This window comes from Conger conger, chromosome 11, assembly GCF_963514075.1.
Source record: "Conger conger chromosome 11, fConCon1.1, whole genome shotgun sequence".
In the NCBI taxonomy this organism is placed as follows: Eukaryota; Metazoa; Chordata; class Actinopteri; order Anguilliformes; family Congridae; genus Conger; species Conger conger.
The window spans coordinates 50219038-50246137 of record NC_083770.1 but is presented as its reverse complement, the minus strand read 5'-3'; the positions used below and the strand labels follow the sequence as shown (position 1 = coordinate 50246137).

Here is a 27100-nt window from a genome sequence, read left to right as displayed (position 1 = left end):
GCTTTGAGTGATCTACTAAGTGCTGAGTAACAACAGCAACCCGCAGACGGCTGCTCACCAAAATGTCAACACCACCTCTGTGAACTCCACCTCGGTGAACGCCACCACTGTGAACACTTGTGGGGTCGAGCTGCAATGTGATACTTCAGCAAAAGCAAAACACTGCTTCCGCCTGGACCAGTTTCTGTAAATCAATAACACGAAATAATACAATGTGCTGATTCTGGTGTCATGGACCATCAGCCAAACCTATTACACAAGCTGGTGTTTAATTAAAATAGTATTTTGTATTTGTAAAAACTTTTGCTTCCGCACAGCTATGGACCTCCTTCATACACTCAAAAAAATGATCACTAAAATGATGGACAATACAGTGTGTAACCATTAATCAGTTGAAGTCCCACATACTTAATAAGTACTTGTACCAAAGTTGAAGTCCAAGACGCCTAATAAAACAAATATGGACAGTAATTGCACACATTATTAAGTAAATCCAATGATTAATCTTTTTGAGTGAGTAAGTAAGCCAACGACAAAGCTCCAAATAGTCATAAAACTCCATGTATGATGACTGGTTGCAGCAAGGGATATTGCCATGACATATGAAGTGATAGACCACATGCCGATTTGCAGTTATTCATGAATGTAACTGTCTATGTAGTGCTTATGAAGGTGCTATGTAGGGCTTATGAAGGAGTGATGTAGCTGATAAGAAGCCCCATTCATATGAACCGTTACCCCAAACCAGCGTTCACCGAGGGTCCGCACGCGGCCGTGTCTCTGTCTCAGCGCAGTACCGCCATACCGCCACAGGGCCGTCAGCAGGACTGGTCCTGGGGGGGCAGACCGGGCACAGACACTGGAGCCGGCCGGGTTACTCCGTGAAAGCAGCTAATTACATTTTAATCTTCAGCTGAAGAGCTCCGACATGTCGCATGGCATCTCGGGTGCGAGGCAGTCGCTGATTTTAAGGTGAAACCAGCAGCCTCTGCGGCAGGATCGGGGTTTGCCAGCGTCAGGCTCTGTGGCTCTGCAGGACCGCGGCTTGCCAGCGTCAGGTTTGGCGCTTAGCTGAAGGGCTGCAGATTCAGCGGAAGGTTTCTCCCTGTGACAGGCAGGCCTGCTGAGGGTATCACAGACTCAGCACAGCCCCACAGCAGCCTGGAGAAATACCGCCAACCGCCATCTGTCTAACTGTCCCAACCGCCATCCATCCCAACCGCCATCTGTCTAACTGTCCCAACCGCCATCCATCCCAACCGCCATCTGTCTAACTGTCCCAACCGCCATCCATCCCAACCGCCATCTGTCTAACTGTCCCAACCGCCATCCATCCCAACCGCCATCTGTCTAACTGTCCCAACTGGCATCTGTCTAACCATACCAACCACCATCTGTCTAACTGTCCCAACCGCCATCTGTCTAACTGTCCCAACCGCCATCCATCCCAACCGCCATCTGTCTAACTGTCCCAACCGCCATCTGTCTAACTGTCCCAACCGCCATCCATCTGTCTAACTGTCCCAACCGCCATCTGTCTAACTGTCCCAACTGCCATCTGTCTAGCTGTCCCAACCGCCATCCATCCCAACCGCCATCTGTCTAACTGTCCCAACCGCCATCTGTCTAACTGTCCCAACCGCCATCTGTCTAACTGTCCCAACCGCCATCCATCTGTCTAACTGTCCCAACCGCCATCTGTCTAACTGTCCCAACTGCCATCTGTCTAACTGTCCCAACCGCCATCCATCCCAACCGCCATCTGTCTAACTGTCCCAACCGCCATCTGTCTAACTGTCCCAACCGCCATCCATCTAACCATCTAAACCGCCATCCATCTACCCATCCCAACTGCCATCTGTCTAACTGTCCCAACCGCCATCCATCTGTCTAACTGTCCCAACCGCCATCCATCTAACCATCTCAACCGCCATCCATCTAACCGTCCCAACCGCCATCCATCCCAACCGCCATCTGTCTAACTGTCCCAACTGCCATCCGCCATCCATCCCAACCGCCATCTGCTATCCACAGTCTGACCAACCACCCTGTCTGGCACCAATAATCACTCCACAGTCAAAGTCACTTAGATCACATTTTTTATCATTCAGATGGTTGATGTGAACATTAACTAAAGCTCCTGACCCTTATCTGCTTGATTTTACGCATTGCACTGCTGCCACACGATTGGCTGATTAGATAATCGCATGAATAAATTGGTGCACGGGTGTTGCTAATAAAGTGCTCGGTGAGTGTATATGCAAGGAAACACACACACACACATCCAAGCATATAAAAACACACACATGCAGTACACACGCTAAATAAGCTATCTGTGTCCAAACATAGAGCTCAAATCCACAGGTTTACTAGGGGCACGGTGATGAATGCCTAACATCCTGCCCATCCCACCGCCTGCTCGCTTTCCATCCCCGAAGCGTTTTTCCCTTCTTTTGTAAACGCGCAGGTGTGGTTCCACTGAAAACCGACCAACCTACTCTTCTCCGAAAATGTAAATAACAGCGGGAGCCAAACAAGCAACAACACAAGAATAAAAACATTAGTCCACCCTGGAGGGCAAAGCTTACAGGAAAAAAAACACAAAGAATTTACAGATTACAACGTACCCCTCTGACAATTTATAGGAGATAAGTACCATGTTGGCCAATCGCGTACCAGAATATAGGACCATGTTGCACAATAACATAATGGATGAGACTATAATTTAGGCATCTATAATTTACGCATATTTATGAAGTGTAACAAAGGTTTATGCCATTTAGGCTACAGAACATCGATAATAGGCCCTTTTATCCAAGATACAATAAAACAGAGAACATAACAAAAAACGAGTGAAGCCTATTGTACTACCATCAATACCTGCAGCTAACTTTTCTGTCTTATTAGCCAACTGCCATTAGCCCTCTTGACACTATTAATAACTAGCTCCTCTAACGCGCGAACTGCTAATTGCTGACACTAATTAGACTTTAATAGGTCTATGAAAACGCGCCAGACAGGCTTCTCGAAACTGTATTTAGCAGGAATCCGGTTAAAATACAGTTATTTAACCTCTGAACTTGGTGTGCCACAAATAACGCTACTGCGCATTAATGCGGTCGCCTGTCGACGACAGTGGCGATGACATGACATACGTACCTAAACAGGATAACGCAGCATTAACTGCAATCCAATAAACCAGACACATACGGCCATGTCATCTCCGGGACAACAACAAAATAAACACGAATATGTTCACGTTCGCTACAAACGAACGCACGACTGTAACTGTAGAAGGTTTGACAGCACGAGCCAGAATCGATTCACTCTGGTCCAGTTCAATTTAAAAACGCACATCTGACAACGGGATGGAAATCACCAAAAATGCACCTGTTTTTCTTATATTATTATTAAAGGAATGGCACTTTTATTGACCCAGTGTAAACCCGGAGTTGGGTAGCTACATCAAGTCAGTTTCCTAGCAACATCGCAGCATGGTCATCGCGGATTACGATATTCATCACATAACGTTACCCAACATCGCCTGATGTAAAACTAGAACAGGATATGCGACAGCAACTTGAAAGGTTACTCACCGCAAATCAAAGTTCATCTGCAGCACCCCGGGGTGGTATTTTGTCACAATCGTTCTCGTAATCCCGTTATCGCTGTGCGAATGTTTTATAACGAAACGTTACCGAGCATCCCGAGTGTGGCAAACCAGCAATGGCATTCACGTATGAATGTAAATAACAGGGGTTGCAAATCATGTCCAGGCTCCCGTTCCGTCGTTTCGGTGCCGTTTCACAGGCGCTGAACGTTTCATGAGAAACGCACGCGTCAGGAGAGGAGTTCTGGCTAGCCTAAGCCGATAAAGGTCTGAACACGATGCATCTGACTTCTCTTAGCTGCCTGAAAAACACGAAAGCCTTCAGAAATGTTCTAGATGGCTGGCAAAGCAGTAAATTGACAACGTGTGCAACAGCAGAGGGAAGCCCACGCAGTTTTGCTAGCTTCGTCCTTGACTTGCGAGAGTATCGCCGTTCTGTACCACTGCAGATTAAGATTCAGGTCCACAGATTGCTCCTCCAGACTGTATATGCTCTTTTACGACGCGGACCGGCCTGGGGCCGCAGTTCTTCTGACTATCGGTTTGGTGGCAAAGTAGGCGATGATGTTGGGAGGGTGCTCGCTATCTTAAAAACGAAGTTAGCTCGGTAGTTATCTCGCAAGCCATGCCCACTCTGCGTACGACATTGCGAGACATTCTACTCTCGCTGTTCTACTCTAGACTTACTCAACACAGTTCAGTTCGGACAGATTGCGCCGTCTACTGGTCAGAATTTGAAAATGCAGACCAAAATGCCCAGTACTATTTTCGCACACATTCTATTTCCGTATCGAAGAATCATTTAACAAATCCTGTACTGCATTAACAGTAAGTTTTTTAAAAACCAGTCTTTCGTTAAAAAAAAAAAAACTCATACCACTTGCATGAATATTCAAATAATTCCGAAGGAGGCCGCCTTAAACGGATGTAAATACCCTGAAATTAAAGGGCACAGTCTGCATTTTAACCTCATATTCATGGTTTTATATGAAATCTAATGTGCTGGAGAACAGAGCCAAAACAACAAACTGTGTCACTGTCCCAATAATTTCACACTGAACTGTAAGTTGGTGTTCCTGTACACTGAAGCATATGTATAAAATGCATACTATACATGCAATATGATTTAGAAAGAGAAAATAAACCAACCACACACAGTACAGCTACCTAACACATCCAAGACTGTTGGCAACTTGGTAGAACTATCCCAAGATCCTGTTCTTTATCTTGACCTCAAACAGAAAGTCATAGGCTGTATTCAAAACTGCATATTCGGCATAATACTCGTACTAAATCTCAGTGAAAATTAGCCTGAAATAGGATGCCAGTATGTGGTTTCGAAAGCAGCCATAGACATGGTCCACACCACAGTGTGAATAAGATTTTTTAACAGTGAAACCAGCCATTACAAGTTTGGTTCATTGTATTTTTTATTTTTTTTATTGAGGAGGGGTTGTGCAAAACATTCAACAGATTCAGAAAAGAGTCTTCATTTTCAGTTCACACTTGTTTTTTAATGTGCAAAGGCATTTTAAAGTGACACATATGATACAATTTCAGAAGCACTGACTGCAGTGCAAATGGGCCCCTTGCCACCAAGTGGAAAATAACAAGATAAGAGAATAGGAGGTTCTTAAAGTGATGCACCATCATGATGTCCTCTCTCTAACCAGTAGGAGAGGGAGTGTGAGCAGTGACTCTTATGGTTCAGGAGAGCAGCAGTGAGCAGTGACTCTTATGGTTCAGGAGAGCAGCAGTGAGCAGTGACTCTTATGGTTTGGGAGAGGAGCAGTGAGCAGTGACTCTTATGGTTCAGGAGAGCAGCAGTGAGCAGTGACTCTTATGGTTCAGGAGAGCAGCAGTGAGCAGTGACTCTTATGGTTTGGGAGAGCAGCAGAGAGTAGAGAGTCTTATGGTTCAGGAGAGCAGCAGAGAGCAGAGAGTCTTATGGTTCAGGAGAGCAGCAGTGAGCAGTGACTCTTATGGTTCAGGAGAGCAGCAGAGAGCAGAGAGTCTTATGGTTTGGGAGAGCAGCAGTGAGCAGTGACTCTTATGGTTCAGGAGAGCAGCAGTGAGCAGAGAGCAGAGAGTCTTATGGTTTGGGAGAGCAGCAGAGAGCAGAGAGTCTTATGGTTCAGGAGAGCAGCAGAGAGCAGAGAGTCTTATGGTTTGGGAGAGCAGCAGTGAGCAGTGAACAGTGACTCTTATGGTTTGGGAGAGCAGGCGTGTAAACAGTCAGCCAGATCTGCACATTTTCCAGAAAATGTTCATTTAAAAAAATCTGAGCTGAATGAGCAGAAATACAAAAATGAGATGACAGTTTAGATTTCTTTTTTTTTTAACTAGAAAATAAATATAATACATTTAATTGTGCATGTTTTGGCCAATAAATATAAATAGTTCAGGATAAATAATAAAATACCTGTTAAAATGGAAGACGGTTGATCGTTTCCTTTCATATTGACCACAATAGCGCAGATTACTCTGCTCAGATTCCAATATTGCTCATTTATACTGATCAGCAGGTATAAAAGCTTCAGAATTTACCTGAAAATGGAAAGTCAGTCTGACAGTATATAATACTCATCTTCTTGTGTCTACAAAAGTAAAAATCATACAAAGCTGTACATTATGAAAATATACTTTGTGGTTTCCTTCTGTTTTCTGTAATAAATCCTATAAAATCCCATAAAATAACTAAAAATACTCTATGGACATGCACAGCATGGTTACTATGCAGAAGGTTTTTGGAGGAACATGTAATCCTGTCAGCAGTGAAAAACGCAGTTCATAATTCTAAGCAGCGCAGAGAATTGGTCCTAATTGTTGGTAGAAGAACGTAGAACATGGAACCTCTTCAAGGTCATTCGGATAGAACCCAATTCCCGATCGACTTTTTCCAATCTCGCTTCCAAGGCCTCCTGTGGGGAGGGAAGTGGGTGGAGGGATTTGAAAGACATTCCCTGAATTACAATATGACTGAATCAAGAGTCTACACAGCCTGTACACAATATCTGTACAGAGCATAGACCTCTAGTTCAATGCCTTTTCCCCCAGTTACCTCTTCAGCATATGGGTATCACGCAACAACATGAAACTGAGAAAACTGTTACCAGCCCAGGGTCAAATCATTACTTGGAATTATTTAACTCTTTAAAAATAATGCCACTAGATGACAGGCACCCTAGCCACTAGGCTGCAGGCAGCTTAGCCACTAAGCTATAGATACCTTAGCCACTAGGCTATAGACACCCTAGCCACTAGGCTACAGGCAGCTTAGCCACTAAGCTATAGATACCTTAGCCACTAGGCTATAGACACCCAAGCCACTAGGCTACAGGCAGCTTAGCCACTAAGCTATAGATACCTTAGCCACTAGGCTATAGACACCCTAGCCACTAGGCTACAGGCAGCTTAGCCACTAAGCTATAGACACCTTAGCCACTAGGCTATAGATACCTTAGCCACTAGGCTATAGACACCCTAGCCACTAGGCTACAGGCAGCTTAGCCACTAAACTATAGACACCTTAGCCACTACATTACATTATTGGCATTTGGCAGACGCTCTTATCCAGAGCGACTTACAGTTGATTAGACTAAGCAGGAGACAATCCTCCTCTGGAGCAATGCAGGGTTAAGGGCCTTGCTCAAGGGCTCAACGGCTGTGCGGATCTTATCGTGGATACACCAGGATTAGAATCACCAACCTTGCGTCTCCCAGTCATTTACCTTAACCACTACGCTACAGGCCGCCCCACTAGGCTATAGACACCTTAGCCACGAGGCTACAGGCACCTTAGCCACAAGGCTATAGGCTGCGCTTAGACACTAGGCTGTAGGCACCTTCACCACTAGGCTGTATGCACCTTAGCCACTAGACTACAGGCTCCTTAGCCTTTAGCCACCAGAGACAGTCCTGAAGACAATCACTTGACCCATCTTTTTTATTGAACCCCACACTTCCTGAGCTTTTTCTGGGCAAACCTTGTTGTATTTAAATTGTTTAGCTTTGCCTGAAAAACATAAATCACTGCATTAATATATCGCTTTTCTCAACACCCCGGCTCTGTGGGGTAAACACACGGGGCACCCCGGCTCTGTGGGGTAAACTCGGGGCTCTGTGGGGTAAATGCGGGGCTCTGTGGGGTAAACTCGGGGCACCCCGGCTCTGTGGGGTAAACGCGGGGCACCCCGGCTCTGTGGGGTAAACGTGGGGCTCTGTGGGGTAAACGTGGGGCTCTGTGGGGTAAACGCGGGGCTCTGTGGGGTAAACGCAGGGCTCTGTGGGGTAAACGCGGGGCTCTGTGGGGTAAACGCGAGGCTCTGTGGGGTAAACGCGGGGCTCTGTGGGGTAAACGCGGGGCTCTGTGGGGTAAACGCGGGGCTCTGTGGGGTAAACGCGGGGCTCTGTGGGGTAAACGCGGGGCTCCGTGGGGTAAACGCGGGGCTCACCTCCTCCAGCCGGGCCTGCAGCGTTCCTCTCCCCCCCGTCGGGCTCGGCAAACGGCTCAGCGACGACTCAATCTGCGGAGAAACGAGACCTTTACCTGGGCCTTTACCTGGGCCTTTACCTGGGCCTTTACCTGGGCCTTTACCTGGGCCTTTACCCCCCCCAGAGAGACCTGGGCCTTCACCCCGCCCAGAGAGACCTGGACCTTTAACCCGCCCAGACAGACCTGGACCTTTAACCCGCCCAGCACCCTCACCCAGCAAGCACCTAAACAGCAGCTCTCGCTCTCCCTCCCCCTCGCTCTCTCCCTCCCTCTCTTCCTCTCTCTCGCTCTCTCCCTCCCTCCCTCCCTCCCTCCCTCCCTCTCGCTCTCTCCCTCTCTCTCTCTCTCCCCCTCTCTCTCCCTCCCTCTCTCTCCCTCTCTCTCTCTCTCCCTCCCTCTCTCTCTCTCCCTCCCTCTCCCTCCCTCTCTCTCCCTCCCTCTCGCTCTCTCCCTCTCTCTCTCTCTCTCTCTCCCTCCCTCTCTTCCTCTCTCTCACCTGTTTTTTCTCCAGTGTGAGCTGGTCGAAGAGTCGCTCCGTGTCGGCCAGCGACTGCAGGCGGTTGTGACAGGAGAGGGGCGTGGCATATGGGTGTGGTGGCTCCGCCCCATGCTCCTCCCAGGCCACCCCCACGGCTCGTTCTATTGGGTCTGCGCCACTGGTCACGCCCTCTTTCCCGCTGCTAGGCTGGTGATTGGCTGCATGGACATCGATGCGAGACAAAACAGCAGCCTTTAAGACAAGCTTTCATCATAAAGCTTCATGAAACGTGGCACCAAATGCAGGTTAATGAATAAAAAACCTACACACCAGACACCTGACTGCGGATGTTGTGTAACAGTGTATCACGCAGGTAAGTACAGGTGTTTGGAGCTGCATGGCGTACCTTCCGTCTCCTCTGAAAACTGGAGCCTCTTTTTGGCATTGCAGCTGTTCGATGGGGAGGGCGACATCACAGCCCTCTGATCCAATCGCACGTCAGACCTAAAACGGGAGAAGGCAAAAATGCCCTCAGCATATTTAAAATGAATTCGCTGAACTTAAATAAACTTCCTGAACTGATGGCTGGTCAGGGTCAGGGGTCAGGGGTTGAGGGTCAGGGAGAGGTCACCGGAGGGTCGGAGGTTACCAGGTGTGGCTGTGGCGTCTCCAGGACGGGGCGGGGCCGAAGGCGGTGGAGTAGTTCTCAGACGGACAGCGTTTGGGGCTGGACCGCTCAGAGTGTGGGGCCATCAGCTCGCCCCTCCTGCCTGCGCGGCACAGCACAAATATAACCCTCCTACTCCTCAGTAAAAGTGTACACTAAGTGTATTAGATATATTCATAGATATATCTGTATCGATTATTTCTGCTTTTGCAATGTACGAAAGTATATTATTTGATTTTATAAGAATATATTTGGAGTGCTTCAATATATTAAATATATTCCATATATGTGGAAAGATATGCCAGCGGGGATCAACAGCGCTCCAATTTCATGCTCCATTTGCAGCATGGAAATAATGTACGCCTGGAAAATACACTTACCGCTGTGGCTGGAGAGGGGGCCCTGACCCTCAGGCCTGGGGGGGCCCCGGCTGTCTGGGGATCTGCTCTCCTCCGTCAGGACCAGTGGACCTGGGGGGGCCTCCCTCCTGGGGGGGGCCTCAGCCACGGGCATCTCCTCCTTCTCTGGGGAGGGGTAGTGCCTGAGGGGGGGGGGGGGGGGGGGGGATTTTTTCCACAGACAACATATTTCTTTAATAAATAAGCACATTGCTAAACATAAGCACAGGCTGCCCCAACTGGGAATCAAACTGAGTCACACACCCAGTTCACCACAAGCCCAACTCAGATGTACCTGCTTGTGTGAGCTGCAGTTTGGTGGAGGGTACCTGCTTGTGTGAGCTGCAGTTTGGTGGAGGGTACCTGCTTGTGTGAGCTGCAGTTTGGTGGAGGGTACCTGCTTGTGTGAGCTGCAGTTTGGTGGAGGGTACCTGCTTGTGTGAGCTGCAGTTTGGTGGAGGGCCGGTCCAGTGTCAGCCCACCTCCTGGAGCTGGTGTCCAGGTCTGCCAGGCTCCGGCCGGGGGAGAGCAGCAGGTCAGGGTGGTGGTACAGGCTGCCAGTACAGGAAGCAAAATGGCTGCACTCAACACATGGTCACATGGTCAAGTCACATGACCAGCGCACACAGTGATCTCTGAAGCTGGATGGTTTCTGATCTTTGACACATTTTTTTGAACTTTTAGCATGAAATAAATGAAATAATATTTGAAAAGTGTGTTTTGTATTTACTCAGGTTCCATGACATTTTGTCTGAAGACCTGAAACCTTTCAGTGTGAGAAAGGCGCTACGTAGGTGATCCCCGCACACAGGTGTGTCCGGCCAGGTGTTCGTACCCGGCTCCGGAGCGCTGCGATTGGCTGCGGGTCAGGTGACGTGTCTTCAGGCTCTCGTGTTCCAGCTGCTTCACCTGGGACTCCAGCTTGGAGACGACCCTGGAGGTCAGAGGTCAGAGAGAGGGAACATCAGAACCTCTACAGAACGACCCTGGAGGTCAGAGGTCAGAGGTCAGAGAGAGGGAACATCAGAATCAGTACATTTTCCAAGCAAGAAAGGTACAAATTAGTTATACAATTGTATGCCTCCATAGGGAACTGCCCCTGTGACCTGCGTTTGAACCTTGTTAGGCACTTTTCAGAGCTGAGTGTGGAGCTTTTGCTACAGGGCTGATGGGTGCATTTGATTGGCTGTGGGTGGAAACTGGACTGAAAAGCAACAGAAGCCAAATGACAATAAAAACAGTTTGATTATCACCTCTTTAGTTCTGATATCTGTGCAATGGCATCAAAGAGCTTGTCTTCTGTTGAAACCAATTTGTCCTATTGAGACAAAAATAACACATGTAAATATTTAGCAGGTAAGTACGATAATACAGCCTTTAATGAGGGCAGTGATGTTAGTGACTCACCTTCACTCTCTCGTGGTCTTTCCCCAGGGTGTCATACTCCACAAGCAGCTGGAACAGGACAAAGATACGAGTCAGGGCTCAAGCAACAACAAAAAATACTGTAACACAGCGTTACAATAAATGTACAGGAAATAGGATTCATGATACAATATGTAAAGGGTGTGTCCGGATTATGATAAACTATAATCTGCCACACTCACTGACAGTAGGAGTAAAATTTAGGAAGGAAACAGAAAGTCTACCCAGGAGGAGACCTGAGTTTATATTCCACTACATTACACTCCTTTCTCAGGCACGAGATTCCATGTGCTCGGAAAATCCTGGAATGTTCTGTAGAATTCCAAGCTACTCAGCTCCTCCTCAGCTACAGGAGCAAACAGGAGTTTCTCGTTTGTAAAAGCGTACAAAACGTACATTACACTTCATCACCGTCCCTTCAAACATTTTCAGAAGAAGCCCCAAATTTGAAAATGTAGAACTTCAACAGTAAGTAACAGAATTTTCAGTGAGAGGCAGGTAGCAGAGAATTGTTAGTCCCTCCCACTGCAAACAGGAAGTGCCCGTCCCGCACATCCTGCTTCCCGCACAAGATGGCCGCCACTCACGTCCCGCAGCATGCTGTGCTCCTGCTTCCTCTGGGCGTCCGTGTCGTCGGAGAGCCTGTAGGCCTGGACCTGCGCCTCCTCCAGGAGCTGCAGCCTGGCCCGCAGCCTCTCCTCCACCGCCTCCTTCTCCCGGCAGCTCTGATTGGCCGCGTCCAGGCGTTCGTGCAGGGTCGTTACCGTGGCGCTGGTGAGGTCATACCTCCCCTGCCACTCAGACTGACAGGGACACGCCCAGTTACTGTGCACTGACCTTACTGAGGTCTGTTAAAGGCCAGATTCACATTTACCCACAGCTACATTTTATGTTCTGTCCAAATTCCTACAGTTCATACATGAATACTGGTGTCCATAGAGGTTTTATGCAGAATACTGGTGGTCATACAACAGTGATCTTCCTGGTCCTGCTCGTTGTTTTTGCCTTAAAATCAGCAACCAGTTCAGGCCCAAGAAACCAGGTGATATTAACTGTGTAATCAACTGCTTTCATTGATCAATTAAGTGTGGAGTAACAACAAAAGCCAGCGCGCCCTGCAGCTCTCCAGGAATGAAGACCACTGCCACAAGATATTTCATTCTGAATACTGGTGACCATAGAGGTTTTTTTTTAAGCACCAGTACTCTACTGGTGTCCTGGAGACATTTATAATGATTCGACCCTGGTGCTGCCTTACACGCCTGTGCAGAATGTGTTGTTTTTAAAAGGGGGGGGGGGTTTAAAAGGGTGGGGGGGGGGGGGGTGATTACCAGCTGTCGCTCCAGGTGGAGGTTCTGCTCCTCCAGCGACCGGGCCCTGGATCTGGTCTCCATGACGCTTCTCTCCAGATTTTCACACCTGCCAATCAGGAGGAGGAAAGATAAACTGTCAGCTCAACATCCCGCCCACCTGGAGCAGTTTTCCGTGAAATCACAGAAACGAAAGAGAGAGAAAATGCCACTCAGCCCCATCCAAGATTGTGATTCACCTGCACTCTCAGAAAGAAACAAAAACGTACAAAAAGTTCCTAAAAAGGTACAAATTCTTGTCACAGGGGCGGTACGGCACCCTATAGGTGCATAAAATTATATAACTAATTATATATTGCTTTTAATTATATATTAATTTTGCTTGGAAAATTACTGTACTTTCAGGGTACATTTGGGAAATTTGATCCTTGAAGAACAAAAATATACAATGAAGTGATTCGTGAGAGTGTACAGTTTAGACTATAGCAGCGACCTGTCTTGCATATAGAGCGTATCTGCAGGTCATGCACTACACCACCTAATCTCACTAATGAGCTCACTTCCTGAACCAAAGAATACGGAGCAAATACCGACAGACACTGCGGCTCGCAGGACCTGAAGTTGATTAGCAATGGTCTACAGCAGGAATCAGCAAATCAAAAAACTGCTGGTTTTCCACCCTCGCTTTACCTGGGAGTCAGGTGTGAAGACAGTCTGGCCAATCAGCAGCATTAAGTACCCAGGACAGGGCTGGATTTGGTTTCAGGGCCGGAGTGGGTGATCCTCGGTATAGAGAGTGTCCAGCACTGTGTCAAGCCTGGACTGGAGACTCAAACAGTCTCTGCCTACACCATGACCCGATGAGCAGTTTCACCATGCTCCGTGTGGAAAAGTCACACGGCTTGCTGCGTGCGTGTGGGAATTCCTACCTACCTCCCACTGCCCTGCACTGCGGTTTATTGTTCTGCTGACAGAACTCAAGAAGCCTGTTGTGTTTTCTGTTAACCCCTGTCATGGATTTAAATCCAATCCTCTCATCCCTTTAATCTTCTTTTGAGTGTTGGATACATTAAAAGCATCTTAAGTCTTGAATTTCATACCTGGAACCAATGGTGATGTTCTTTTGTCTTTTACTCTGCAGGCAAAGTCTAAATATAAATCTGGACGATGACTCATAACGATCCTGATTTTTGGTTGCTGTTGGTTTTTAACTCATGTTGCCCAGGCCAGACCTGAGTCGAATACATTTATTTGAAATCCTTTAACAAAGGAAATGTCAAATTCTCTAATAATTTATTATCTTTAAAACGATATATATCTTTTTTAATACGATATACGTATTTTCAGAACGCTTTCAGACTTTGTTCAGTTACATGTCCTTGATTTAAAGCATTTCGCGATGGTAGGTGACGCAGGTCTGCCGTACGCATTGGCGGGCAGTTCTGTGTGTTTTCTGAGACGTGTCGTTGAAGAGCTCCACCTGTCCCGCAGGATCTGATTGGCTTCTCTCTGGTCGGAGCTCGGAGGCCGATTGGCCAGGCTCAGCTTCTCCTGCAGAGCGCTGATCTGAGACTCGTAGTCAGCCTGGAGCCGGGCGGTCTGCTCCCTCAGGCTCTGCCTGGCCCTGAGGGCGGGGGAGAGGGGTGTCAGTACTGCGCTCTGGCCCTGAGGGCAGGGGGAGAGGGGTGTCAGTGCTGGGGGGCGGGGGAGAGGGGTGTCAGTGCTGAGGGCGGGGGAGAGGGGTGTCAGTGCTGGGGGTGGGGGAGAGGGGTGTCAGTGCTGAGGGCGGGGGAGAGGGGTGTCAGTGCTGGGGGTGGGGGAGAGGGGTGTCAGTGCTGGGGGCGGGGGAGAGGGAGAGGGGTGTCAGTGCTGGGGGGCGGGGGAGAGGGGTGTCAGTGCTGAGGGTGGGGGAGAGGGGTGTCAGTGCTGAGGGCAGGGGGAGAGGGGTGTCAGTGCTGAGGGCAGGGGGAGAGGGGTGTCAGTGCTGGGGGCGGGGGAGAGGGGTGTCAGTGCTGGGGGGCGGGGGAGAGGGAGAGGGGTGTCAGTGCTGGGGGGCGGGGGAGAGGGGTGTCAGTGCTGGGGGCGGGGGAGAGGGGTGTCAGTGCTGGGGGGCGGGGCAGAGGGGTGTCAGTGCTGAGGGCGGGGGAGAGGGGTGTCAGTGCTGGGGGTGGGGGAGAGGGGTGTCAGTGCTGAGGGCAGGGGAGAGGGGTGTCAGTGCTGGGGGTGGGGGAGAGGGGTGTCAGTGCTGAGGGCAGGGGAGAGGGGTGTCAGTGCTGGGCTCTGGTGCTCTGACCAATGACAGGCAATGGAAGTAGCTATTTTGTGTTCCTCTGACCAATGGGAGGGGTGTAGGGGGTGCAGGGAATGGCCATTCTCTAGGGATCTGACCAATACAAGGTCAGAGAACTGGGAACCAATCAGTGAAATCAGCAGGTGTGTTGGTTGGAATGAAAACCTACATACGCTCTATGGCCCCTGCTAGCTGGTTAGCAACATGGCTAATGCTAGTGAGATCAATGGTATCATCCCCTTCCATTACATGAACATTTGTTTGTGGGGGCTGTAATGTAATGTAATGTAATTCCTGTAATTTAATGTAATGCCTGTAATGTAATTTAATTCCTGTAATGTAATGTAATTCCTGTAATGTAACGTAATGCCTGTAATGTAATGTAATTCCTGTAATGTAATGTAATGCCTGTAATGTAATGTAATGCCTGTAATGTAATTTAATGCCTGTAATGTAATGTAATGTAAACAGTGGAGTTAAACAGGCAGCTCTCACAGAGACAGGATCACCGGGTCCTCCAGGGTGGGGCTTCTCTCCAGGGCTCCCCCGGCCTGGGGAGGCAGCCGTGGGTCTGCCCTGGGGGGGGGTCCCGGTCTCAGCAGGGGGGCGTCCTCTGGGCTGTGGGCCCCCCCACCCCGCGCACTCTGACCCCAGGTGGGGGAGGCAGCAGGGGACAGCCCAGCCGTGCTGGTCAGGCCTGGGGGGGGCGTCCTGTCGAAGAGCAGCCCCGGGCTCCCCTCCGCGGTGGGGGACGGGGTGACGGGGGCGCCCCCCGGTGGGCAGGGCAGGGACTGCGTGGGGAAGGAGGGGCTGCTGAAGCGGAATGGGGAGGTGAAGCTCGACGCCGGTCTGGGCCGCCTCACCTGAGAACAGACAGGTAACCACACACCTGAGCAGTGTGGAGGACCTCCACCTGGAACAGACAGGTAACCACACACCTGAGCTGTGTGGAGGACCTCCACCTGGAACAGACAGGTAACCACACACCTGAGTGACCCTGGAACAGACAGAACCTCTCACACCTGAGTGACCCTGGAACAGACAGAACCTCTCACACCTGAGTGAGCCTGGAACAGACAGGTAACCACACACCTGAGCAGTGTGGAGGACCTCCACCTGGAACAGACAGGTAACCACACACCTGAGTGACCCTGGAACAGACAGAACCTCTCACACCTGAGTGACCCTGGAACAGACAGAACCTCTCACACCTGAGTGAGCCTGGAACAGACAGAACCTCTCACACCTGAGTGAGCCTGGAACAGACAGAACCTCTCACACCTGAGTGACCCTGGAACAGACAGGTAACCCCACACACCTGAGTGAGCCTGGAACAGACAGGTAACCACACACCTGAGTGAGCCTTGAACAGACAGGTAACCCCACACACCTGAGTGAGCCTGGAACAGACAGGTAACCACACACCTGAGTGACCCTGGAACAGACAGGTAACCACACACCTGAGTGCGCCTGGAACAGACAGATAACCACACACACCTGAGTGACCCTGGAACAGACAGAACCTCACACACCTGAGTGAGCCTGGAACAGACAGGTAACCCCACACACCTGAGTGAGCCTGGAACAGACAGAACCTCACACACCTGAGTGAGCCTGGAACAGACAGGTAACCCCACACACCTGAGTGAGCCTGGAACAGACAGAACCTCACACACCTGAGTGAGCCTGGAACAGACAGGTAACCCCACACACCTGAGTGACCCTGGAACAGACAGAACCTCACACACCTGAGTGAGCCTGGAACAGACAGGTAACCACACACCTGAGTGCGCCTGGAACAGACAGGTAACCCCACACACCTGAGTGACCCTGGAACAGACAGGTAACCACACACCTGAGTGAGCCTGGAACAGACAGGTAACCCCACACACCTGAGTGCGCCTGGAACAGACAGGTAACCCCACACACCTGAGTGACCCTGGAACAGACAGGTAACCACACACCTGAGTGAGCCTGGAACAGACAGGTAACCCCACACACCTGAGTGACCCTGGAACAGACAGGTAACCACACACACCTGAGTGACCCTGGAACAGACAGAACCTCACACACCTGAGTGAGCCTGGAACAGACAGGTAACCCCACACACCTGAGTGAGCCTGGAACAGACAGAACCTCACACACCTGAGTGAGCCTGGAACAGACAGGTAACCCCACACACCTGAGTGAGCCTGGAACAGACAGAACCTCACACACCTGAGTGAGCCTGGAACAGACAGGTAACCCCACACACCTGAGTGACCCTGGAACAGACAGAACCTCACACACCTGAGTGAGCCTGGAACAGACAGGTAACCACACACCTGAGTGAGCCTGGAACAGACAGAACCTCACACACCTGAGTGAGCCTGGAACAGACAGGTAACCACACACCTGAGTGAACCTGGTAACCCCACACAAAGAAATCTCGAGAGGAACAAGAACCCGGCTATAGGGGGATGACCATCCTCTGCTGGCCTGTATGCTAAGATGGTAACAGTTCAGGTATTGAGCTAGCAGGTAATGTAGGAATAGAAAGCAAGCAAGAACTCATAACTTTTTAAACATCTAATAACATTTCATATCTTGTCTCGTCAGTTCTGACCGTTTTGATCTGAACTGGGCTAAAGGCTAAATTCAGATCCATTGCAAACACACAAATGTGAAGAATCTGCAGCTTCATATTTAAGAATATGATCACAAATTCTGATATGCGTTACGGTTTCAATCATTCGCACCATTTCTGTCTGCCTGCTAAAAGAAGGGCCACAGTGGAAATTTTCATGATCTCACTGTTACCCGGAATACCTAGATTTGTCAAACAATATCAACTAATCAATCAATCAATAAATCAATCAGTCAGTCATTCATTCAGTCAATAGGTGAAGCCAGTTCAGCATTACCTGTAGCGGAGAGGCTTTGGAGCTGAAGAGAGACCTCCTGTCATGTGAGCTGGTCTCTCTCAGGTTTCTCTGGTAGGTCTCTCTCAATGACACGGACAGCCTGGCATCCTCAGGAGAACCCTACACACAAACACAAGAGTATTTAAAATATCTACTTAAAACACTTCATCCACTTAATACTTCATTACTTAATTAGATGCAATTAAAAAACACTCCTGAAGATCCCCAATTATGTTTAACAAAACGTATCACAATCCAAAACATACACACTGCAGAAACCATAAAATAAGTATTTCAGTCTTATAATGGGACTCTGATTTCTGTTTCTTTACATTTTTACGAAATAAGACCAAAGTGAGGTGAGTTTTTTTGCCAGTAGGGTGAAAACATTTCACTTGTCAAGTAAACAGTAACTTAAAACAAGCTAATATTTTATACTTCAAAGAAGAAAATAAGATCTTAAGTCTTATTACAAGACTTAAGACTTAAGGCTTGTTAAAACAGACTTTCCTGAATTGTAGTTGTGATTTCTGATATAAGTATTGTTTTTTATGTATCATTTCTTAAACAAATGAATGTGTGTGAAAGTGACTGGTGTCTAGAGGGTGAATCAGACGGTGTGAGGTCTGTGGTGTGACGTGTGACACTCACCAGGGGAACAGCAGTTCCCTGGGGGATCGCGTCAGGTCGCAGGCCGAGGGACTCACTCTCACCCACCCGCCAGGAGCCCAGACCTGCGTTTCAGTCACAAACCACATAATGCTCCTTCACCAATCAATCACCATCCATACGCAAGCTCAAAGCTGGACACAGGCTTGCTTTATGGTTACATTACATTCAGGTAGTTATTGCAATTGAACATACATCATTCGATTCCGTTTTCAAGTTTCATTTCTAATGATCTTTCTGTTAATATATTTTTATTCTTTCAGTCTTCAGAAAATGATTCAAGTAAAAAAGTAATTTCTACAATAATATAAGGAAGCATGTCAAATAGACCATATACTACAAAGATACATTTATTGTACTGCATAAACAAAGGAAACATTGCAATCAATATCACCAAATCCATACCTAAACATATTCCTATTTACAATTTAATTCACTTGTTGTGAAATCTGGCTAATTTTCCATCCACATCCACACAGGTGAGTGTCACTGAGTGTGACCACACAGGTGAGTGTCTCTGAGTGACCACACAGGTGAGTGTCTCTGAGTGACCACACAGGTGAGTGTCTCTGAGTGTGACCACACAGGTGAGTGTCACTGAGTGTGACCACACAGGTGAGTGTCTCTGAGTGTGACCACACAGGTGAGTGTCTCTGAGTGTGACCACACAGGTGAGTGTCTCTGAGAGTGACCACACAGGTGAGTGTCACTGAGTGTGACCACACAGGTGAGTGTCTGAGTGTGACCACACAGGTGAGTGTCTCTGAGTGTGACCACACAGGTGAGTGTCACAGGTGAGTGTCTCTGAGTGTGACCACACAGGTGAGTGTCAGTGAGTGTGACCACACAGGTGAGTGTCACTGAGTGTGACCACACAGGTGAGTGTCTCTGAGTGTGACCACACAGGTGAGTGTCTCTGAGTGTGACCACACAGGTGAGTGTCTCTGAGTGTGACCACACAGGTGAGTGTCACTGAGTGTGACCACACAGGTGAGTGTCTCTGAGTGTGACCACACAGGTGAGTGTCTCTGAGTGTGACCACACAGGTGAGTGTCTCTGAGTGTGACCACACAGGTGAGTGTCTCTGAGTGTGACCACACAGGTGAGTGTCACAGGTGAGTGTCTCTGAGTGTGACCACACAGGTGAGTGTCACAGGTGAGTATCACTGAGTGTGACCACACAGGTGAGTGTCTTTGAGTGTGACCACACAGGTGAGTGTCTCTGAGTGTGACCACACAGGTGAGTGTCTTTGAGTGTGACCACACAGGTGAGTGTCTCTGAGTGTGACCACACAGGTGAGTGTCACTGAGAGCGACAACACTGCATTTACAGATGAAATGTGTGTGGGGTCGTACGATCGCTCTACCTGAGGGGTGAGACTCCAGGATGTCACCTTTGTGCAGGTAGAAGGGTTCGGGGGACTGAGCCCGCAATCGGACCTGGAACCCAGGAATGAGACCATGAGACCATACCAAGACTTCTACAATGTCAGGAACTATAGTACCGATACACAGACCAATTCAAACATCCTAGATTAAGGTTCAAAACACAAGGATTATCTGTGACCGTCTCAGTCGTAGAAAAACACTGAATGGTGGGCAGACTTTAGAAGAAAGATAAAGGTGTTGAAGCATTTAAAATAACCATTTGACCCTGGTCAAGATGAGAGGAAGAGGATCGATGCAGAGACACAAATAACCAATCATAGCGTCACGCACGGCCGCTCCTCCCCCTGCATTGAGCCCGGCCAATGGCGTGACAACGCCATTCGTCACCACGGTTACCCGCCCCGCACATTGCCTGGAGAGAGGCGACACAGCGAATCTGCGCTTTGCCTGACCCCACTCTCTTCTCCATTACATCACTCCCCCAGTTAGACCCACACTGCCAGGGGCAGGAAAAAGAGTAGTAAAGCTCAGCTTAAAAAATTCTGGGGCCACAGTAAGAGCCAGGAAGACGGTTAGATTTCAGCGTTCAGCGTTCAGCAGACTCACACAGATTTCCTTTCGTTTTTTTCCATACAACATCAACACATACTCTGTGGCATATTTTGCTTAAGGAATTCAGGTTATTTTTATTTTATGCACCCTATATTTAACATGGACATCACAGCAGCCACAATCCTCTGCCCCACAAGGTTAGACACATTTGCTCAAGAGTACATACAGTGCAGTGCACAGCTCCCTGTCCATCACACACACACTACTCTATCCTGCACACACACACTACTCTACCCTGCACACACACACTACTCTATCCTGCACACACACACACACACACACTACTCTATCCTGCACACACACACACACACACACACACACTACTCTACCCTGCACACACACACACACTACTCTATCCTGCACACACACACACACTACTCTACCCTGCACACACACACACACACTACTCTACCCTGCACACACACACACACACACACACTACTCTATCCTGCACACACACACACTACTCTACCCTGCACACACACACACACTACTCTACCCTGCACACACACACACACACTACTCTACCCTGCACACACACACACACACTACTCTACCCTGCACACACACACACACTACTCTACCCTGCACACACACACACACTACTCTACCCTGCACACACACACACACTGCTCTACCCTGCACACACACACACTACTGTACCCTGCACACACACACACTGCTCTACCCTGCACACACACACACACTACTCTACCCTGCACACACACACACTACTGTACCCTGCACACACACACTACTGTACCCTGCACACACACACTACTCCACCCTGCACACACACACTACTCTATCCTGCACACACTATTTTATCCTGCACACACACTGAGTGATAAAAGGATGCATTTAGAGATGGAGGTTTTGGGAGGAATGACTCAAACGCATCCCACACAGAAACAGGCCTCACATTCTCCAGATGGTGTGCACGGGGACTCCTCTCATGTGGCACCTCCTCCTGCGGCACCTCCTGCGGCTCCCGCGCCCATCTGCACCTCCTCCCCCAGCACCGCTCCCTCTGCGCCCAGGTGGTCAGCGGCCGACTGCAATTCACAGCATCGCACAGGTAAACACACAGGTAAGGCTGTATAACACACACACACACACACACACACACACACACACACACAGGTAAGGCTGTATAACACACACACACACACACACACACACACACACACAGGTAAGGCTGTATAACACACACACACACACACAGGTAAGGCTGTATAACACACACACACACACACACACACAGGTAAGGCTGTATAACACACACACACACACACACACAGGTAAGGCTGTATAACACACACACACACACAGGTAAGGCTGTATAACACACACACACACACACACACACACAGGTATGGCTGTATAACACACACACACACACACACAGGTAAGGCTGTATAATACACACACACACACACACACACACAGGTAAGGCTGTATAACACACACACACACACACACACACACACAGGTAAGGCTGTATAACACACACACACACACACACACACAGGTAAGGCTGTATAACACACACACACACACACACAGGTAAGGCTGTATAACACACACACACACACACACACACAGGTATGGCTGTATAACACACACACACACACACAGGTAAGGCTGTACAACACACACACACACACACACAGGTAAGGCTGTATAACACACACACACACACACAGGTAAGGCTGTATAACACACACACACACACACACAGGAAAGGCTGTATAACACACACACACACACACACACAGGTAAGGCTGTATAACACACACACACACACACACACAGGAAAGGCTGTATAACACACACACACACACACACAGGAAAGGCTGTATAACACACACACACACACACACACACACAGGTAAGGCTGTATAACACACACACACACACACACAGGTAAGGCTGTATAACACACACACACACACACACAGGTAAGGCTGTATAACACACACACACACACACACACACACACAGGTAAGGCTGTACAACACACACACACACACACAGGTAAGGCTGTATAACACACACGCACACACACACACACACACACACAGGTAAGGCTGTATAACACACACACACACACACACAGGTATGGCTGTATAACACACACACACACACAGGTATGGCTGTATAACATACACAGGAAAGGATGTATAACACACACACACACACGTAAGGTTGTATAGCACACACACAGGTAAGGATGTATAACACACACACAGGTAAGGCTGTATAAAGCACACACATATATATAAAGGGGCGGCCTGTAGCGTAGTGGTTAAGGTAAATGACTGGGACACGCACGGTCGGTGGTTCTAATCCCGGTGTAGCCACAATAAGATCCACACAGCCGTTGGGGCCTTGAGCAAGGCCCTTAACCCTGCATTGCTCCAGGGTAGGATTGTCTCCTGCTTAATCTAATCAACTGTACGTCGCTCTGGATAAGAGCGTCTGCCAAATGCCAATAATGTAATATATCTGAATCGCCAGAGACTAACCTGGATAAATAGATCCATCCACCATTGTGACAAATGTCCATCCATCCATTATCTGAACCCGCTTATCCTGAACAGGGTCGCAGGGGGGCTGGAGCCTATCCCAGCATACATTGGGGTGAAAGGCAGGAATACACCCTGGACAGGTCGCCAGTCCATCGCAGGGCACACACACCATTCACTCACACACTCATACCTATGGGCAATTTAGACTCTCCAATCAGCCTAACCTGCATGTCTTTGGACTGTGGGAGGAAACCGGAGTACCCGGAGGAACCCCACACGCACACGGGGAGAACATGCAAACTCCGCACAGAGAGGCCCCGGCCGACGGGGATTCAAACCCACGACCTCCTTACTGAGAGGCGGCAGTGCTACCCACTGCACCATGCGTGCCGCCCTGGATAAATAAATGTTAAATAAAAATAAAAACATTAAAAAAATGTAAAGACAAGCCAAACCCCCAGATGATGGAGAAGATTTCTGAGACTTGCCTGCTGGTTCCTGATTGGTTAGCAGGCAGAGAGGGAGGGGAGGGCCGAGAGGCAGAGAGAGACGGGGGAGCTGTTATCTCCTCCTCAGCTGCAGGGGGCGCTGTTGTGCTGCGGGCAGGCGGGACAGGAGGCAGCTGCTGGTGTTCATCCCGCTCCTCCCCCCCACACCCCCCCCGGCCCCCCCGGCACAGGCTGGGCTCCGGGGCCGCCTTACAGCCGCCAGTCACCGCTGGCCCCGCCCACTGCCTGTGGAGCTCGAGGGGATTGGCCGAGGGCGACAGCGCCGAAGCGGCGGGGTCCGAGAGCGGCGAATCGGCCGGCGTGTGGGCGGGCCAATCGTCGGCAGGCTGCGTGGTGATTGGCCGGTTCTGGAGCTGCACTAAGGCTTTGATCTCATCCTGTATGAGCTGAACAGTAAGGGGGGTGGGGGGTCACATCGCTACAGCACACTCCAATTTTACGCTTTTCTGATTTTGCCCGTCGAACCTGCTCACCTGAATTTGGCACTGATACTGCTCCTGCTGTGTGAAAATCTGCTCCTGGTACTGCTTCTCCACCAGCTTAAACAGCTGCAGCCACCTGCCCTGTTCACGGCCAGGACAACACACAACACTCAGCGAAAAGAAAACAGGTGTTGAGGAGCCTGCCGTCGGGCTGCGTGTCCGGGTTTTAGCGGGCGAAGCTCGGCTAGTTAGCGATTAGCACAGCGCGGCGCGGTAAAGCTAAGGCCTTGTAGCAGGTTACCATGACGACCGAGTGGTTACACGTTCGTCTTCAGAGCCTTTGGGGGAGTGAGGTTCAGATTTAACTTTGGGGAGTGCTTCTCGCTGCGGGACGTCCCACCGGAAGAGCCTGAATGACAGTCGGATGCCTCTCTGCCTACGCACACTCAGCGATCACTTTATTAGGTAGACCCGTAAACCAGCTTGTTAATGCAAATATTTAATCAGCCAATCATGGGGCAGAGCAACTAAATGCAGAAAAGCATGTGGACGTGGTTCAGTTGTTTTTCAGACCAAATGACAGAATGCGACAGAATGTGATCAAAGTGACTTTGATCATAGAATGATTGTTGAGGGTGGTTTGAGTATCTCAGAAACAGCGGATCTCCTGGGAGTTTGCAGAGAATGGTGCGGAAAACAAAAAAACATCCAGTGAGCAGCAGTTCTGCAGACAGAACCTTGTTAATGACAGAGGTCAGAGGAGAATGGCCAGGCTGGTCAAAGCTGACAGGAAATTGACAGTAAAGCAAATAACCACACATTACAACAGTGGTATGCAGAAGAGCATCTCTGAGCACACAACGCATCAATCTGCAGCAGAAGACCAATAAGTCTAAAAAATAAGCCTAATAAATACCTAATACAGTGCTCACTGAGTGTATATGACTGTCTGACTAAAAGGACATTGACTGGGCCTGCACATTACCGACTCCTGTCTGCGTTTATCTGGGCTGATCATCTGCACTCCGGCCTACAGAGCCCCAGCCAGCTACCACACACAGCTCCCTTAGTACACCCCTGCTCCCCCCCACCCCATAGCACCCCCACTCCCCGCCCCCCCACCCCATAGCACCCCCACTCCCCGCCCCCCCCACCTCATAGCACCCCCACTCCCCGCCCCCCCCACCCCATAGCAGCCCCACTCCCCGCCCCCCCACCCCATAGCAGCCCCACTCCCCCCATAGCACCCCCACTCCCCCCATAGCAGCCCCACTCCACCACACCCGATAGCAGCCCCACTCCCCCCATAGCAGCCCCACTCCACCACACCCGATAGCAGCCCCACTCCCCCACCCACCCCCACCCCATAGCAGCCCCACAGTGACCTCGCTGCCCTTCCACAGCTCTGGATCCGTCTCCCCGCCCGTCCGGATCTCCTGCACCAGGGCCGTCAGCGTCTCCAGGGGGCTGGGGTTGATGGAGGGCAGGCTCCTCCCACAGCCGAACTCCTGGGGCCCGAGACACAGGCTCCTGCCCGACACACAACACCGCTCACAATCCGCTCGCCAACCCCTGCTTCAGTACCTGTCCAAAAACTACACTTGCTCATGCTGCTTTATTGAATGTTCTGTCAAAGAATTGTGAAATGATACAGGAACTAATTTTACCACCTGAATACCTCCTATAGCTCCTGAAGAAGGACATAAGTAACAGAGGAGTCTATTATCTGACGCACACTCTCAGTAATAAAGGTACCAAAAAGTTCCTAAAAAGGTGCAAATGCTTGTCGCTGACCCTGTACTGTAGGTACATACAATTGTACCCCAGCGATATTAATTTGTACCGTTTTTGCTTGGAAAACATACTCATTTGTACCCAAATAGAACAATACTGCACTTTAAGGAACATTTGGGACGTTTGATTCTTGAAGAACAAAAATGTCCTCCTCCGCTGTCACTGTATTTCCGAGAGTGCACCGAAAGAACCTGCCGTGGGAAGTACCTGCTCTTGGGGCTGTCGCTCGCCGGTGTTTGTGGGCTTCCGCCCGTCACTGCCGCCGCGGCGGACTGGAAGAAGCCCTGCAGAGCCCGCACGGATCGAACCCGATCCCGGTGCTCCTCGGGACCGGCCGGCCCGGAGAGCGTGTCCTCGGAGGAGATGACGGAAGCCTCGCTCTCCTTCCCGGCGCTCGCGTCGGCATTGTTGTGGCTCAGAGCCGCGGAAGTGGAAACGTCTTCAGAGCCGCTGTCATCTGTGGACATCCTTAGGAGGCCTTGGCGCGTAAACCCATTCGATGAGGAGACGACGTGACGCGAACTAACTTAACAGGACACGGTAAACTGAGGAGGCGGAGGAAGAGACAAGCCTTTTAGATCCAGTCTCTTTTAGCACATCTCAGGCCTCTGAAACCCACGGATATTACACATCTATCTGTCAAGTTTAATAACAACAGCAAAAATGATGTTGTTAAATGTGAAAGCTGGGATAACTGTAAAAATTCTGAAACAGTAACAATTACGTTACAGCGTAATGCTTTTTCACAATGCTCTGTAGCCATGCATTCAGAACTGTAGCTTGCCAGATAGCTACCGCAAACCGCAACAGGAATGTTTTGTTCATATAAACTGAAATCCATGCCCATGTTTGCAGTGCAACCGACCCGTTTCGTGTTGTCGGGCAAAAAAGCACATGCGCTTACATCCTTGTTTCGCCAAAGTGATGTCAATCAGTTATATAAATTATGCTGCAAAGTGAACACGGCGCTCATCCGGACTGCGGGGTCTGCAGGCTGTCAGCTACCTGCTGTGAACCTCCGCTCACAGATTACCGCCCAAACTCCCTGGCCTGCAGGGACACGAACAAATATATATTTTCAGCTTCACTTACCCGTGGTTTCCTCTCATATTCGTGCACCGTTTAGCGGCGAGACACCTGGTTATGCCTGCAGTTTCACCTCGGCATCCATCATCGGGCGCACTGCCCTGTGGCCTCCTATTGGCTGCACACGCTCTGACAGCGAAGAAAAGAAAAACACAAATACTTGGAGAACACGCGTTCCGATTGGCCGTTGTGCAGCACTAGGAGCACATGACCACGAGACTTCAGCCGGAAGTAGGTTCTGCTAACCACACTTGCATAGTCCTGTCATTGGGGATAACAACAGAAGCTGTGTGCTCGATATGAACTTGAAATGTCGCTACTTCGTCTAACAAATTACTTTTCGCCAGTTGCTGTCTGAATTGTAAGATATTTATCATACCGATATAACGAGTTGATTAACGTTAGCTAGCTAAAGAGAATAATGCAATTAATTCTCAAGTGCAATCGCATGCTTTTTTATTAACTTCAAGTTTTAGCTAGCTAGCACTCCACACAACAAGCGTTTGGGTGAA

General features: G+C 49.5%; 3 protein-coding genes across 3 annotated transcripts in view; 1 reads left to right on the top strand and 2 right to left on the bottom strand.

The window, feature by feature from the left end:
* Nucleotides 1-4237, bottom strand: part of LOC133139995 (membrane-associated phosphatidylinositol transfer protein 2-like) — a 72043-nt gene extending 67806 nt beyond the window's left edge. The window contains exon 1 of the mRNA XM_061259488.1: nt 3597-4237. The gene's annotated coding sequence lies outside the window, so the exon portion shown is untranslated. The remainder of the gene's footprint in view (nt 1-3596) is intronic.
* The window catches only part of mtrfr (mitochondrial translation release factor in rescue), a 221061-nt gene that overhangs the window by 192200 nt on the left and 1761 nt on the right, over nt 1-27100 (top strand). Inside the window, exon 2 of the mRNA XM_061260430.1 lies at nt 26870-26949. The gene's annotated coding sequence lies outside the window, so the exon portion shown is untranslated. The remainder of the gene's footprint in view (nt 1-26869; nt 26950-27100) is intronic.
* On the bottom strand, nt 5546-27074 carry LOC133139994 (M-phase phosphoprotein 9-like). The gene is made up of 23 exons (XM_061259486.1): nt 26595-27074; nt 25710-26047; nt 25094-25238; nt 23760-23849; nt 23266-23672; nt 21169-21301; nt 19613-19685; nt 18228-18310; nt 17577-17696; nt 15169-15536; nt 13864-14007; nt 12405-12492; nt 11661-11876; nt 11056-11103; nt 10902-10966; nt 10484-10582; nt 10080-10202; nt 9631-9791; nt 9233-9353; nt 8990-9087; nt 8602-8801; nt 8065-8136; nt 5546-6531 (listed from the first exon to the last, which is right to left on the bottom strand). The coding sequence occupies exons 2-23, from the start codon at nt 25967-25969 to the stop codon at nt 6430-6432; spliced, it is 3216 nt and encodes a 1071-aa protein (XP_061115470.1). The 5' UTR covers nt 25970-26047; nt 26595-27074; the 3' UTR covers nt 5546-6429.

Coding starts and splice junctions, on each gene's coding strand:
- LOC133139994 (XM_061259486.1), bottom strand. CDS start 25,969: ATGTCCACAGATGACAGCGGCTCTGAAGACGTTTCCACTTCCGCGGCT. Junction 21,302..23,265: donor AACCAATCAGGAACCAGCAG/GCAAGTCTCAGA, acceptor TGTGAATTGCAG/TCGGCCGCTGACCACCTGGG. Junction 12,493..13,863: donor AATCAGATCCTGCGGGACAG/GTGGAGCTCTTC, acceptor CCTGATTGGCAG/GTGTGAAAATCTGGAGAGAA.